We start from the raw sequence: 17,529 nt of genomic DNA, 5'->3' as shown, positions 1-17,529 counted from the left end.
TTCCTGCGAGACCGGAAACCTGTGGGGAACGAATGAAACACTACTGGATTCCACTACAAATGAAGGTATGCAGAACGCCGAGATTCCACTATTTAAAATAGCATTTCCGCTTTGTGAAAGCAATTGGCTACATTGGTCCTTGTGCAGAATGGCCCTAGGATGTCATGATGTGATATCCTGCTTTTCTATGACATTAAGAATTATATTATTTTAAACACTGATAACTCCAGATTGCCTAGTTCACCTTAGGCATTTTATAAACATGGCCATACATCAAGTACAACAAATATAGAACTACAATATTAAAAATATTAAAAATTCACAAAGCTCCCAAAGAAAGAATAATAATAGGAAATGAGTAGCCTGGTTGAAAGAATCCACTTAAAAGATACCCCTTAGGAGAAAGCCTGCTTAAAATAACCTGACCTCCTGTAAATGACCATCCAGATTGGTGCTTCCAAATAACTTCTACTAATCAGTTCCATGGTACAGGATCAGCAACTGAAAAAGGGACAAACCTAAAATATTCCACATGTGAAGGGGAAGTGAGAGGGGAAAGTTCTGCAAGAGTAGTGGACCTTCTATTTCTAGTGTAACTTATATCTAGGCCAATTTCTAGTGTGTCTTTAACTGAAACAACATCTACTTGGCTTTTAAAAATGTTAAGTGGCTATTTCAGAAGAAAAAGAAGCCAAATACAACACACAGCTCATGAAGCAAAACATTTAGCATTGCGTAATAATGGCAACAATCTTTGGTTATAAGCAGAAAGGTTTTGCAAGCATGCCCCTGTTTACGTCAGAGAAATGTGGAGGGGTGCAAAAACACCTTTTGATGGCCAATTTTGATGGCCAACATGATGGCCAATTTAGCTGACATGGTATTTAGTATAGTCAGTGACTCATATTAAGATGTATCTCGAGTTATGTCTGGAAGGGTCAATGAACAAGATAAGGTTGTGAGAGGTAGGAAACATTATTTCTGGAATGGATCATAAGACTTCACTTTTGTTCAGTACTGCTCCTCTGTACTTATTCTCTCTGGTAACAGAAATGCTTTCAAAATAAATGCCACAATGTAAGTACAGAATAAACAAAAGCCAAGCCTCCCAGAAAAAAACATTTTTAACATTTCAGCTGACACCTCAAGCATTTTTTATATACATGTTTTGGTACGCAATGAGTTAATGTGCCCACATTCTTCTGTTCTCCCCCAGAACCCATTTTTTCTAGAGGCTAATCACTGTTATTTACCACAGCAGGGAAAGGGTAATAACCAACAAAAGTTAATATCACACTTAGGATTTTTGTCTAGCTTCAAAAATAATGATACTTACAGTTATGTACTCTGTGGTTGGAGATATTCTTTCCTATGTAATTTATAGTGAGAAAAACACTCTCTCAATAATGGATTTATTTGACAGTAAGGAAAGGCAGACGTTGTACAGAAATTATTATATCTGAAATAAGATTTAGCTGAGGTCTAATAAAACATTAAAGCTGCTGAAGGGGAAAGGACATCTGCAGCCTATTACTATTATATTGTTTGGACAACAGTTGTCACTGTTTCTCACATGGACATACAGAACAGTCTGAAAATGTGCCTATGTAAATGGAAACAAAACCCATTTATGCCACACAAAAAAGTGGTGGATCCGCAGCAGAATGTGGTTTCAGCAGACTTTTCTTGCTCTTCACCCTGCTAGGCATCATGGATGTATAGAGAGACTACATATATAGAAGAACATGCAGTTGGTGCCTTGTGGATATTATCATGGATATTATCACCATGATGATCCAGGGATCCTCTCTATTTGAAAGCCAAGATCTTAGCTGATCTATGGGAACAGAAGGATGGATGTTTCTATTTCTCTTCTGTACAAATGTCTGATCAGGAAGAAATTGCACATGTATTAAATGGCTACATGAGTACACAGAAAAATGCTCTCCAGCTACTATGCTGCATTGGAGCCAATAAACTTCATTTAATTAAACACCATATTGCATATGGCTTTTGTTTTTGGATGTTGCTTCAGATCACTGCAACTACTTGCAACATATCTAAAATTAAAGAATGCAAAAATTAATTATGTCTTCAAGAAATATTGACCTAGCCTTAAATTCTAGCAAGGATTTCTGCTTGATAGAAGGATTTCTGTCAGTACATCATGATGGGGAGGCCCCTGGCTCAGTGGATAAAGCATTTGCTTGGCATGGAGAAGGTCCTGTATTTAATCTCCAGCATCTTCAAGCTGGAAGGATATGGCAGTAGGTGATATGAAGGACCTCTGCCTGAGACCCTGAACAGCCACTGCCAGTGTGAATAGAAAATATTGGCCTCGATGGACCAAGGGTTTTATATGTTCATGTGACTTTCTCACCTCCAACCCAATATGTCTCATCAAATGATGCTCTAGAAGCTCAGTAGATTCCCAGGAAAAGCATAAGAAGGGGTTGGGGGTCTGCAGTGGTGGGTGGGAATTACCAAAAATGCCCCCTTTTGCCAGCCCAAACATATAACCTTTTGTTATATTTATTTTTCCAATTTATATTTTGCTTTTTGGCTCAATCAGACCATAAAGACATTTTACTATCATGAATCCGGAAACAAATTAAGCTCAGTTTGAAGAGCAGCCAATATAGTTAAACAAATATAGTCATTAATATCACAGTCAAAGGGACCAAAAGGCGTCTCAATAATTAACTTCCGCAGGTTTATGGGTTCACTATGCTAAGCCATTCTTTTTACATTTTGCATTTCTGTATTTTGTTCAGCATTCCCATTTGTACTACATTACATTTAAATTTGCTGAATTTTATCTTTTGGTTATCAAATCAGTCCCTCTTGTCTCAAATCTCAAATATACCTCCCAGCACTGTATTTATTTTATCAGAGATGTTTCAAGACAGACATGCTAACATTAACTCTCTGAAAATGAACAAAGGAGAGCCACAAATTATCAGGGTGCATAAAAACTGGAACATAATGCAAAGCCAGAGATTTATAAAATATGATTTTGAAATACTAGAAACTTTAGATTTTTCCTGGCAACAAACCCAATAGTATGATGAAGGTCTGCAACTGTTAAGTTGTATGCTTACAAGTCCATATAGTTTTCCTTAGTTTAAAATTGCAATGTTCCAGTTCAGTTTTAAATACAATGCCTGTCCAAAGTAATTTGATTCAACAGAAGCCTGAGCAGTCAAGACAATCTGGTAATCTGAGAGAAAATCATGCTTTCGTCTCCTGCCTCTAAAAATAGGGTGTACATTTTGTGTGCGGTGTTCTTGCCTCTTACGAAAATTTGTTTTTTAGTTCTATGCAAATAGAATAAACAGAGAAATACAGGTTATACTTGGGCATGTACCAAAGAGCTGAACCAAATCAAGTCCCAGAATAAATTATTTTATATTAAAAGGATCTCTGCACACACAAGGCTTCTGTCAAACACATATGCTTAGCAGTTTTCTTAGCAGGCAAAGAGCTAGAACCCAGATTGTCAGTTCTGATGCATAAAATAAATAAATCTTGGTTTTTCTATCCCACCCTTCCCATGGGGCTCAGGGCGGGTACCATCAGTTCATAAAATACCATAAGCTTTAAAGTCACATTTTACATTAAAAATTATACAGAATCTGACCCATTCGTCAACTAGTTAAATCATCAATATCTTTAATCCGCTCCTGCGGAGTGGATTAAATAAAGCAGTAAGGGCTGTTGGGGAGGAGTTAGGGCGGGCTCTGTCTGGGATAAAAACTTGGAGGAGCGAATCAGGAGCCGCAAAGCGGCTCCTGATTCGCTCCTCCAAGTGGCACTCCAGGGCCAAGTGTCCAATTGGGAGGCACACGAAGCACGCTTCCCTATTGGACACTTGGCCCGTCTGCCGAATGCCGCGCCTCCAACTCTGCAGTCCTCCCGAGCCGCCATCCTTGCCGGATGGCCGCCAGGGAGGAGGCTCACCCCACTCTGCTGGCCTCGGGGGAAATTGCTTCCCCTCCGGCCGCCGACTGCCCTTCAACAACGATGCTGCTCCTACCTGCGCCGCCTCCCATGAATGCAGCCATCCCTGCCCTTCCCACCCCCACCCCAAAGGCCCCTCGCAGCCCGCCAGTGCCCGCAACCTTCCCATCCCCCCCACACTTCCCACTCGCCGCTTCGCCGCCTCTCCGAGCTGCTCCCCATCGCTGCCGCGTCCAGGCCGCTTCCCTGCCTCTCCATCGCCGCCGCATCCAGCTCCCGAGCTCCTGGGGCTGTTTCCCTTCAGCGACGCTGCTGCGGCCAGGCCCGACGCTCCACGAGGCCGCCAGTGAAAAGCAGGCCGCAGCCCACCTGCTCTGCCATCAACGCCCTGCTGATTTTGATTCAGCATTTTTATGTATTGTTTTATACAGGGATTTATATCCTGCACCTTCTCCAAAGGTCCCAGGAGTGGGTCACAACAGTACAGAATAGAATAATCTAAAATTCATTAAAAATATTAGAAACAAAATCCCCCTCCCTCCCCTCACAATGGGCAGCACAGCACACAGAGGAAACTAGATATCAAAGACCTGGGTAAAGAGGTATATTTTCACAATACCAAAACCCATATAATGTAGACACCTGGCCAATCACCAGAAGGCTATTCCAGAGTGTGGGGGGCACCACAGAAAAAGCCTTCCTGCATGTTACTACCCCTTGGTTGGGGGGTGGGGGGACTACAAGACATCTCTGTCCTTGAGATCTCAGTGCTCACCCAGGTCTGCATGGGAGAAGACACTCCTTCAAATAACTAGGAAACAAACCATATATCACTTTACATATTAACATCAACACCTTGAATTGGACTCAGTAACAAATAGAAAGTATGTGATAGAGAATACTGTACAAAACTGTACATCACACATTTTTGAAATGAACACCAACAAACAAACAGAACCAAGCTCTGTCAAATGCTTTATCTGAAATGTGAACAACACTAAGCTTTGTTGCTTGAGAGAGGAAGGGAAAAGGAATTACAACAAAGTAAAACACACCAAATATTGAAGAAAAACAGGCCACAGCTTTATTGATTTCAGCAGTCAGAACATTTGGTACAGCATAGGGCAGGACCTAAACATCAGGCAACCAGAGGAGCTAGGAGGTGCTCCCACAAAGGCATAAGCCTCTGCATGAAACCCTTACTATCTGGGCTACAGCTGGTAACCAATGCAGCTGCCTCAGCACCAGCTGGATATGGGCTCTCCAAGATATTCCAGTGCGGGCCCTAGCAACCGCATTTTGCACCAGCTGCAGTTTCTATGTCAGGGATAAGGGTAGGCCTGCATATAAAGAGTCACAGAAGTCAATTCTGGAGGTGACCATTGCATGGATCACCATGGCTAGGTGTTCAGGGGACAGGTAGGGCACTAGTAGCCTTACCTGGTGAAGATGGTAAAATGCCTGGTGGGCTACCTTTGTGACCTGCACCTCCATAGTCAGCGAAGCATCTAGTGTCACCCCCAAATTCCTGACCAGGGGCATGTGTCCAGATGCATTCTGGCTAGTGTGGGTAAGTACGCTTCCTGTCCTGTCTTCCTTCTTCTTGGAGGGGTTGAATTTCAGATGACTCTGCTCAAGCCATCCAGCATTGGCTTCCAAACAACTGGCAAATGGTTCTGGGGGGGGGGGAGTCCATCAGTCCATGAGGAAATAGAGCTGGGTGTCATCTGCATACGAATGATAGCCCAGCCAAAAGCTCCATACCAGCTGGGCCGGAGGGCACATAAAGATGTTTAAAACTGTGGGAGAAAGCACCACTCCCTGCAGGACACCACAAGGGAGTCAACAGGGGCGTGATAACTCATCCCCCACTGCTATCCTCTGTATCTGGTTTTGACATGAGTTCTGGCATGAACAGGAAGTAAATCTGGACACAAACTTAACAACATATATTCTGCTCTCATAGGGAATTGTGTATTAAACACCTCTTCCAATACAGCATGAACTTTTGCCCAGAATTTATACAATTTTCCAAATCTCCACCACATATGAAAAAAGGACCTCACTTTTTCATGTTATTTCCAGTTTTCTCTTGGCTGTTTGTTTAGGTATTTTAATCCAAATATGTTCCCATGTTTCCAAGGTGATATTAGTTTCAATATTCTGCATCCATTTAATCATACATGTCTTGACCTGTTCTGTTTCAGTTTCACACTTTAATAACAGTTTTATAGTTGGCCTTATAAATGTAGCTTGGCTTGGGACAATATGTTTTCAAATTCTAGAGGTGAAGCACCCAACTCCACCTGTCTGGTAAATTCTAAATTGAACCTAGAAAGCTGTCGATTGTACTCTAGCCACTGTATTTACACTCCTTCTTTCTTTAGTATTTGAAAGTCTTTGAATTCTCCTGACTTGGATAACAAATCTTTATATTTCAAACAGGTAATCCTTTTTGGGTTTTTTTGTTGGGTTCTTGTAAAATAAGTTTCAATTGGAGATTTCATCAATGAAGGTGAAGAAGAGAGCTTGCTTTTGTATCTGCACCAGTTGTCCATTAATTATGATTCAGTTTTTTCTTACCCTTCAGTGATGACAAGGGCCAAATAATACTATGAAACCTTTCCCCAAGGCTCACCTTCTCCAAGATTAAGTCTCTTGCCATTGGGTCTATTATCCAATCCGCTAGTGCAAGTAGTACAGCAGCATGTAAATACAGGTTCAAATTAGGTACTGCCTGGCCGCCTCTTCTCATCTTGTAGGATTTTAAAGGCAATCCTGGGTCTCTTGTAGTCCCAAATAAATGTATTTGTTTCAGCTTTTCATTTGTGAATCATCTCATCTTTGATTGATAAAAGTAATAGTTGAAATAAAAAATTGAACTTGGGTAAGATATGCTGTACTTCCTTCAAAGCTTTTCATAATTATTTGACACCAATTCAGTGAGGTCTTGGTGGATGCAGTTTCTGTGGCAAAAAAGTCCCACTTCGCCACTTTCACTGCCATCTCATACACTCTCATAAGCAAGCGATAAGATGTTATTGCTGCTTCGTCATGAGTTTTCCGCCACACTTGCTCTAGCCATCTCACTTTCCTCTTTGTTTCCCGAAGCTCCCTGGCATATCATGAAGCCTATATGATACGAGGGTGGAGAGGACATCTAGGGGCGATATTGTCTGTGGCTGCCAACAGACGGGACTGCCAGTCCTCTACCGGCACCTTCAACGAATCACCAGGAGGCATCAGGTCCCACAGAGCATTCCAGAGCATTCCAGCATTCCAGAATCCTATTGGATCCATAAGTCTCTGTGGGCAGGCAAAAATACAACCCTCACCCAAATATGGGTGGCAATTTAAGCCAAGCCAGGAAGAGGTATACAAACAACTTTATGAGGACTAGATGCTTGCTCTAATTATTATAATTTTGTCATATTTATAGGAGTGATTATGCTCTCTCCTGCTTTGGAATTATTCAGAGTTATTGTTAAGCATTTGGATTTATGAGATCAGGAGTCCTTTTGGCCAAGGACCTGTTTTACATTCTATGATTGTACAACAGCAGGCACACTGCTGGCACTTAAGAAAATAATAATCATTTCTGATGCTGGTAATACACTACTTGGATTAAGAGGACTTCGCGTATTATCCTGGACCAGAAGCCAGTAAGTCATTTCCTACATTCCCCCAATGTTTCTGTATTTATATACCACTTCATCCTTCCCGAAGTGTTCCCCTAAGATATGTTTTGCACAACAAGGTTTTCATTACAGTGATTTCCAACTTGAAAATGAAATAATAAAATTGCTCAAAATCATGTACCTAAGAGAACACAATATAAAATGCCTGCTCTGGTGGACATTAAAGCATAATGGCAGAGCATTGGGGGGGGGTGTGGAATGAATGTTCACAACCAGTAGCAAATTGACAATTATGCCAGGCTTCAAAACTTAATTTTACTTATTTAAACAGGAGGGATGGATGTAGTACTAGTTGCCAACGTTTTATTTTTTTTTAATGCTTCATGTCTGTGGACAACTTCATGGATGGCACCGAAAGGAGTAGGTCAAAGAGCATTTATTTTTCTGATGGAAGGCCAGTAGCTAATCAGAAAGCTACAACTTCATGACAATCTTCCTCTTTTATCACTAGTAACTTCCCTGCCATTTAAAGCCAGTATAAGCATTCTGAATTAAAAAGTCACTTAGGTTTCAATCCGTAAATATGTTTCCTATCCTATATCACAATTAAACTACTATTGCAAAGGTTATGGCAGAGTTTTCAGATGTGAAAAAAACCACAGGGCACCACACTGGCTGTAGGGGGAGGGGATGGACAGGAGACAGACTTAGGGCGATTTCACACTGGGCCTATTCTCCACAATCAAATCATTGCTGCTCCAACACTAGGTACATCTGAACCAAGAGGATGGACATTGTGCCATTAAAATTTTGCATTTTCCATATTTCCCCATCAACACAGGGTATGTGTGTATTATGCTATTATTATGTATCTAGTTCCTTTTTTGTTCGCCAGTGTTGACAGATGTGTACCTTTGTCATTTTTCCCTATTTGACCCAATCACTGCCATGGGCCCATGACAGCATATGACTCCATCACTGATCTTAACTGCTTTTTCTCTTCAGAAAGTGAATGCTGTGGATTCAGAGCAGATAAAATTTGGAGTATATATTTGTGTTTACTGCTGGCTGCTTTAGATTCAACCAGAAATATTATCAGGCACTACAAGGCTAGCAAAGGAGCTGCAGCAGGTTCATGGCATAGAGGTCAACGGAAGAGCATCTGTCTAGCATGCAAAAAGCTCCAGGTTCAGTCTGCAGCATCTCCAGGATCAAGTAGTGGGGGATATGAAAGATCTTAGCCTGAAACCCCAGAGAGCTGCAACCAGTCTGAGCAGACAACAGACTATATAGACTTTGATGGACTAATGGTCTAATTCAGCATAAGGCAGTTTCAGGTGTGCAGTGCAAAGTGGGGGGAGAACAACAACAGAGTGTTGTCTGCTTCTGTGAGTAACTGACAGCTTCAAAGTGTTTTTTCTGCTGCCTACAAAATGTTGAATCTTTTCATCTGAAAGGGCTGGACATTCACTGAAGAAGAGTTGTGGGCATTCTGTTTTGTTTTTTTTTGGGGGGGGGTACTGATGTACCAGCCTATTTCTGTTGTTGGCTTCAGTGTGTGGCAATGGCAGAACAGTGGTAGTTCTGTGGCTGACTGTGAGATGGGAGAACAATGAAACCAGCAAAGAAAACAGGTGGCCAGCATGCATTCTCTGAATCGTTATTTAGAATGCTTTTCTATCTACTGGTACACATCTACTGGTGGAAAAGAGAAAGGGGAGAGTAGGTTACAGAAGACTTCTTTTAATGGAAGGTAATTTAGTGATATGAGCCTCTTGTGGCGCAGAGTGGTAAGGCAGCCGTCTGAAAGCTTTGCCCATGAGGCTGGGAGTTCAATCCCAGCAGCCGGCTCAAGGTTGACTCAGCCTTCCATCCTTCCGAGGTCGGTAAAATGAGGACCCAGCTTGCTGGGGGGTAAACGGTCGTGACTGGAGAAGGCACTGGCAAACCACCCCGTATTGAGTCTGCCATGAAAACGCTGGAGGGCGTCACCCCAAGGGTCAGACATGACTCGGTGCTTGCACAGGGGATACCTTTACCTTTACCTAATTTAGTGTCCCTTACATCTTTGCAAAGAACACTGTTGCCCTCTGCAATTTTAAAATGAACTTTTGCTTTTCAGTATCATGAGCTGCTTTCTATTGAGTGAATTGTTCAAAAGTGATATTTCAGATGGTTTTTACTGTAAAATGGAAATGACAGAAATTGTACAGAAAAACAATAATCACTGCAGTACATGACAAAGTCCGGTATGGACTGACTGAATGGGTTCCTTGGAAGGAAAAACTGCCTCTGGCCTACCATCCATTCCCTCCATCTGATAAAGTTGTGTTTTGCCTACAGTAGTTCCTACTAAAATAAATGCATCATGTTTTCTAAAGTGCCAGCAAATTCTGTTGTTTTTGTGACATGTTTACTCTTTGAGAGATTTTCTTTTCCCTTCCCACTTAGTTCTGTGTTAGGAGGAATACATGTGGAGACAACCCAAGACATTATGCAGTTTGAAACAGAAAATACCCTCCCAAGAATATACAAAAGTCTAATAGCCCACTCGATCTTTATTTGGTTCTGGTGAATACTACTGGATAGCAGCTGCCTGAGGCAGGTCACGTCACTCTGCCTAAGATGAAAAATATTCTCCATGAAAAACAAACAAACAAACAAAATAAAAACAAATTGTGAATCCTGGTACCCTAGGGGGCGGGGGAGACTCAATTACAATTAAATATTCTAGCAACTGATACAGTAGTCCTAAGCAGATATACTTTTCTAGGTGCACTGAGGTGAATGGGCTCAGAAGAGTGCTTTTTGATTGTATTGTAAGGTTCCTCAACTTTGAGTGCTATGGGAAGAGAGCATGTTTATGGTAAAAATGTTTTTTGACAAAGCCGATTCTTATTTTCTAATCCATCATTCCAGTCACTGATGCTAAGAGGTTCATCAAAATGCCAACCTCCCAAGGCATTCAGCTCTGCTTTGTTTCAACAAATATTCATATCTCCTTGTTAGCTTTGCAACCCACGGCCATGGTTGATATCTCTTTTAGAAACAAGTGGCAGGAGGCTGACTCTTTTTGTGCCTAAATCTGAGTTGTACGACTGATGATGAAAGACTTCTATACATCTTGAAACACAAAATTGCATCAGGCCCCCAAACTGTATAAATTCAAATGTCAATAGCCAAAAACAGATTTTCAATATGCATAGTTTTTCTCCTCTCAGAACCTGAACTTTAAGATTTCATTTGGAATATGCTTCTGTTTTAATCTCAGAAGTAAATGAACATACAATGGGTACACCTTCATTCTCAGTGGCAGCACTACTCTGTAGAACATGCCTCCCCAAGAAGCCTGTGAGGTTCTCTCCTCAATGTCCTCTTTGAAAACCGATAAAAAATTTAGCAGCATTTCACTCCGGCTTACTGGATAGATTGTAATACTTCACTTGCTGCTGCTTTACTTATGTTGCAGTAAACTGTTCTAATTTATTACTTCTGTGGCAGAAAACTGTTGTAATTATTTATTACTGTTTGTGCAACTTTTGTTGTTATTTGTTGTTAGTTGCGAAGTCGTGTCCGACCCATCGTGACCCCATGGACAATAATCCTCCAGGCCTTCCTGTCCTCTACCATTCCCCGGAGTCCATTTAAGTTTGCACCTACTGCTTCAGTGACTCCATCCAGCCACCTCATTCTCTGTCGTCTCCTTCTTCTTTTGCCCTCAGTCACTCCCAGCATTAGGCTCTTCTCCAGGGAGTCCTTCCTTCTCAAGAGGTGGTCAAAGTATTTGAGTTTCATCTTCAGAATCTGGCCTTCTAAGGAGCAGGCAGGGCTGATCTCCCCTAGGACTGACTGGTTTGTTCGCCTTGCAGACCAAGGGACTCACAAGAATCTTCTCTGGCACCAGAGTTCAAAAGCCTCAATTCTTTGACGCTCGGCCTTCCTTATGGTCCAACTTTCACAGCCATACATTGCAACTGGGAAGACCATAGCCTTGACTAAACGCACTTTTGTTGGCAGGGTGATGTCTCTGCTTTTTAGGATGGTGTCTAGATTTGCCATAGCTTTCCTCCCCAGGAGCAAGCGTCTTTTAATTTCTTTGCTGCAGTCCCCATCTGCAGTGATTTTGGAGCCCAGGAAAATAAAATCTGTCACTATGTTGTTATATGCCAATTCAAATACTATTTTTCAAAGAAAGTGCAACTTAAGCATGCCTGCAATCAAATTAAATCAATAAATAACAACAATTGAAGCTGAAGCTGAAGGCCACCGAGCTTTAGAGGAGTCTGATGTCTATCCACAAACCTATTGTACTACCATTATCTCCATTCTAAAAGCAAAGGTGACCATTTATAGAGGGAAAAGACAGTAAAAGTGCAACACAGTTTGAGTCCAATAGCACCTTTAAGACCAACAAAGATTTATTCAAGGCATGAGCTTTTGTGTTTATGCACTAGTGCAAGTGACGTTTCAGGTGAGAAAACTTATTTTCAGGGATGCCAGAATTAAATTCCAGCAGGCATTTCTAATGAAACTTTATATATATGCATGCACTTTATATATGCATGCACATACATACGCGCACACACACACACACACACACACACACACACATTTTTAGAATTAAATGACTTGCCTTCCCAGAAGATCCTGTTCCAGTAGATTCTCCCAACTTCATGTCCCCCAAGAAAGATAAGGTTGGAAAAAATCAGTAGTGTAGTTGAAACCGATGCCAGAGCCGCATGAAGTCGTTGATGAGCTCTCGTTGACAAAAAATGGCTCTTCAAAGAAATGAAAAGGAAGCTTACATTGAAGTTAACAATGATTTGATAGAAATTCTTTTGATATCAGGTAATTGCTGCTGGGATGGTGAAATTAAAGGGGTGGGGAGAAATGATCATTGTCCTCCAGTAGCTTCAGAACACTACGTCATAATTCCAGGAAGAATAGGTAAAGATCACCCTGAAGATCACATCTTATTTGAAGGATGTTAGACTAGAGGAGTAGTCAAAAAAACACAGAGAATTGATTTAGGCCAAATTTATCAGAACCAACTATTGTTCTCCATGGGTGCTATTTAGGATGCTTCACTCCAGAGCATTTCTATTTCTTGATTTTATCACTGGTTCTATACACTCTGAGATTACCATCAGAAGCAATTAAATTAATCTACCTAGTAAATAGCCATGTGGAAGGCACAAATCCTCTTTGATGCAAAAAGTGATTGCTTGATCCATATCGCCAATGCTGGATTAACTGAGGAATATAATATACAATATGGTAACATAAAATACACTTCTGATACAAATCTTATGTAATCTTGAATATATCAATAGCCAGCTTTCAAAGTTTGACTCACATCTGGGTCATTTTGGCTTCGCAGTCTGCTCCATGGCTTAGATCTCTTGTGTCTCTTTAAAATGTTTAAGAACTCAAGTCAAGTTCACTGAATTACCATGTGCTTTTTAATTTGAAAATTGCACTGGACGAATAATATATGTGAAAGCTTAATATTTGTGCAACCATTACTGCTGATACTTCTATTACTTTAAAGTCATCAGCCTATGTTATAATTTATTCCACTCACAATGTCCTTTAGCCACATGGTAAAGCTTGACATTGGTTGACATCAAATACATTAATACTGAGTGCAACTTGGAAACAAATTTTGTCCTCTTTCTGCTGTGTTATTTGCTTTTCAAAATGAGTCTTGAGTCAGCCATAGTTTACTATTAATTTCCAGGGTTTGAAAGCATGGGGAAGCCATGTGTGTGATCAGGCCAACTGTTCAGTCAACTTACCTACTAGAAGCATCCTATCATCAGCACTGATTGGTACTGAATATTATAGAAAGTGTCTGCCTGGCTTAGTGTGTACAGCAGGGTGACATTCAGAGACTTGGTACAAAAATGAACCTGGGATAAAAGGACTGAAAGGAGTTTTAAGTATTCCTGCCCATCCACATATCTGTCCCTCATTCTGTTCCCTAGATTTGGCATCTCATGTGACCAAAGTCAGATTCCAAAGTAAGGTGTACTTGTACTAGTGATGATGGGATTGATCAATGAATCTTGCGCTGAATGTTCATACAAAAAGCATAGGGCAAGAAGACGAAGCATGCCATTATGTAGCCTACTTCTGAATCTAAGCTGTAATTAACTTTGGGACCCCATAAGACATGTGTTCTGTGAGGCTGCCACTTGGCAAATTCTAAGGAGTCCAGCAACTACCACAAATTCTAAGGAGTCCAGCACAAATTCTAAGGAGTCCAGCAACTGCTCAGCTTCAGTCCAAGTGCAGAGAGACTGCGGTCCCATCCTACACTACAACAAGCGTAGTGACTTATTGTCAGCACAATCACAGGTTAAACAACAGTTATGTTGTTTAAATCAGTGTTCCCTAAACCCCGGGCTGCGAACCTGTACCTGGCTGTGGAGCCCTCGGTACTGGGCCATGGGGGGGAGGGAGGTGCTGGCGCACCAGCAGGTGCGCCTCCCTCCCCCTCCCACTGGGAGCGATCACCACGCTGTGGGGGGTAGGTGTGGGCAGAGGCACACTGGCGGGCAAAAGTGCGCAGGTGTGGGAGTTCCGTGCCTGCGCGTTTGCGCCCACCAGCGCCTGGGCACCCGTGCCTCCCTCTCCCCCCCTTTGTCCCTGGCACAAAAAAGGTTGGGTCTGCATATCTGCATATCCATATCTAAATCACTGCATATCTATATCCAAGAACACTCACAGATTTAATGAGTCAGTGCAATCTTCTGTATATTTACTTACCACCACTGAATTAAGTGGGACATATTTCTGAGTAAACATGAATACAATTATTAAACTTCAAAAACAGATTACTAATGCTGAATACACGATAACCCTTTATGGTGATGCCAGTTCAGATTTCCATTTGGGTATGACAAGTTATATAACAATTTCTACAAAGTGGGTTATTTATTGTTTAAAACAGTGGTCCAATATTTAACTGAAGTCCCAACTGACTGAAATTCTACATACAATTATTCCTTCACAAATAACTGGGTAGTAGCACCTGTGTTTAATAGGGTTTTAAACTTTTAAAATAGTTCCCAGACCATCCACAAGAGGCTATGAAAAACTAAAAGTGAAAATTAAAGTTGCTACCTGTAGATGCATGGCTGTGGATAGGATAAAATGATAATTTAACTTGCTGTAGCAAATTATATTCTTATATTTGGAAACAAAGAAACCAATGTATGCCTGTCTTTAATCATTGAATTAATTCATATAACTCCACAGGTACCCTAGCAAATGCCTTAAAGAGTACTTACAACATGACAAGGAAAACAAGTAGCTAGTCATAAACACCCAGGTAATATTGTGAGAAGGTAGAAATAGAAGGCTTAAAACTTCACTTGAATGGCTCCCATGGGCATAAAAATACTATCACAATTTACTTCCATGTTGGAAGTATGTACAAATTGAATGTCTGCCACTCTTGCAAGTCAATTTAGAGTGTGAGTAAGCACAGCGCTGGAAAGAAATACTGACAAATATTTTGCTGTAGACTCAACACACATAACAAAACAAAAAAGAAAATAACAGAATGCAGTTTAGAATTTAAGCAGGAAGTGTGGCTAACTGGGGAGAAGATATTTTTCTGTCAAAATGCTAGAACTTGCTAGAAGGGATAAAGGACACCATCCTTACAGATGTTCTGTGGAATTCAAATTACTTCAGGAGTTTTTCTGATAGTAAGAATATAGATATACTATGAGAAAATATATATAATTTATTTTAAAACACTTGAGGGGTTTCCAAAAAGACATGCAAACACACAAAAATCATGATAAAAATCACTTCTCAAAACAGAACCACAAAACAGCAGCATATTCATTCATTGGATTTATTCACCGCCACTCCTGAAACCAGACCAATCTCATGGTGGTTTACAGTAAAAGAATAAAATCCCATAAAATAGAAACAATAATAGTCCCTGATGGTGGATAAAATAATCTATATCCCTCCCTCTACCCTGACCACAGCCTATAACGCCAAGGCACACCGGTCCACAATATGCACCATTGTCCCTGGAAGAAGTGCCCCTGCTCACAACCAGGTCTCGATCACACACGTCAGGTCTACCTTGTGCCTGGTGCCACAAAGTCGAAGATTTGTTGTTAACAGACCTGGGATTACAAAGCATCAGTGTTGGCCCTAGTCCTCTCCCTCACAGATCTGGGGATGGGGCGGAGATTTGAAGGGCAGTGCGCGTACTAACCAGACCCTTCTTGGACCTGTGTATGTCGCTGCCCCTCTGTTATTGAACCTCCTCCCACCACTATATCTCCCTTGGCCCAAAATTGTCAGAATCCCCTTCCTGGGTAGGTACCTCCAAAGCCAGCCTCCCTCCTCCTACTGCTAATGATGCGATGGTGGAAGCTGATCCAGCAATAGGAAGGCTGAATCCCCTAAATCTTATACTAGCCTTAGCCTAACTTCAATCTACCCAGCTGCATTAACGACCCTCTCACCACACCCAACCCAAGCCCCCACTCCTATCCCACTCCCCTTCCTAACCTAATCCATAACAACTGGCTAATCCCCTACTGGGTTTAGGCTCAGGATGCCACCTATACTAGGGGCTCTCCTGAAACCTTCACCCAGTAACCTAATCTAAGGCTCTCTCTCCTATTGCACTACAGGAGACCAGTGCAGTCCTCTTGATCTAATTCTTTGGCTGAAGCCTGCATTCAGTCCCCTGGCCACCTCGTGGCAGCGAAGATGGAATTTGCAGGGTCAGTTCTTTCGAACCCCACCAGATGTCGCTGGAGGACTTTCCCCCTGCTGCTTCTCTCCAGTAATGGAATCCCAGATCCAGCTCTTTGATGAAACCCTGCCCCTCCCTCCCCCCCTCGCTCATCTGGTGAAGAGCTCCTGTGTTGACCGATGACTCCTCGCACAGGGGGCCGCTCTGATGTATCTTGCCCTCGTCTGGGGCCAGGCTAAGAGACCAGATGTTGATTGGTAAGTCAAGGTGAATCCAGGAAACCTTTATAACCATCTACCCACAGAAAAAGAGTGGGGTTGGCTTCCCAGTGCTAGCAAATGGTATTATTTCGATGTTTCCTCCAGAGCCCATTGAGCTCTGAGACTGAGTATCTAATGTCCAGAGGGTGGGAGAGGGAGAGGTTTGGGTGCTGTTCCCATGGTGACAAGCCTTTTCCCAGTCATGGATGGCTTGCTGCTGGTATAGCCTCTACCGTCTCGCACCAGCTTGCTTACCTGGCTTTGATGGTCTCAAGCTCAGGTGACCTGTTGTGCAAGTTCGCTGGTCTTGGTGAGGCTTCCCAACCTCCACTGTTCTCTCCCTCTGGTCACTGGCAACTGCTCAGCTTCAGTCCAAGTGCAGAGAGACTGTGGTCCCATCCTACACTAATATACCTCAGATGGTATTGGGGCCAAAAATAGTTCCCTGGGTGACTATTTCACACAAAAACAGTCTGATGGTCAAGCACTCATGTTCCAGTGTCTGTCCTCGCTGCCATCTTGAAGTGCCACAATCATGAAGTGCTTGTTCAATTTACAAAGGAATTACCTAGTAGAAAGTCTTGTACTAACCCACAGCTCTGGGAACTACCTGCAACCACAGTGACACATGTGGTAGAGTGCATTTCCGTTCCAGGCTGCCATCCTCAGGACATGATGCTTTGATGTGACTAAATCAAAACAATCCTTTTCCGTGCCTTGCTGGGTCACCCAAATGCACATTTTAAATTAAGCAAGAGAAGCTGAATCTCAAGGTCTTTTTATAGCCATCTTTAACTTCCTATGTGCCAAACTGCAACTATCTTATACATTCATAGTCCAAAATGTATGGCAGTCTCTGCATACCTATTCTGAGTTGCCACAGAAAAAGAAATAATTTATTATAAGTGAAAGAAAGATGTTGGTCATCCCAGAGAAA

General features: G+C 41.9%; 1 protein-coding gene across 10 annotated transcripts in view; it reads right to left on the bottom strand.

Moving 5' to 3' along the window:
- HHAT (hedgehog acyltransferase) overlaps nucleotides 1-17,529 on the bottom strand; it is a 252,438-nt gene that overhangs the window by 64,531 nt on the left and 170,378 nt on the right. For 8 of the 10 annotated variants that reach the window (XM_077338408.1, XM_077338399.1, XM_077338335.1 and 5 more), the window contains 2 exons: nucleotides 12,232-12,376; nucleotides 1,337-1,369 (listed from right to left, as the gene is read on the bottom strand). In XM_077338408.1, coding sequence (XP_077194523.1) covers nucleotides 1,337-1,369; nucleotides 12,232-12,376 — 178 coding nt within the window. The remainder of the gene's footprint in view (nucleotides 1-1,336; nucleotides 1,370-12,231; nucleotides 12,377-17,529) is intronic. The other 2 variants (XM_077338417.1, XM_077338380.1) reach the window with 1 other exon arrangement.

Source organism: Paroedura picta, chromosome 1 (genome assembly GCF_049243985.1).
Source record: "Paroedura picta isolate Pp20150507F chromosome 1, Ppicta_v3.0, whole genome shotgun sequence".
In the NCBI taxonomy this organism is placed as follows: domain Eukaryota; kingdom Metazoa; phylum Chordata; class Lepidosauria; order Squamata; family Gekkonidae; genus Paroedura; species Paroedura picta.
This window is presented reverse-complemented; position numbering and strand designations above follow the sequence as displayed.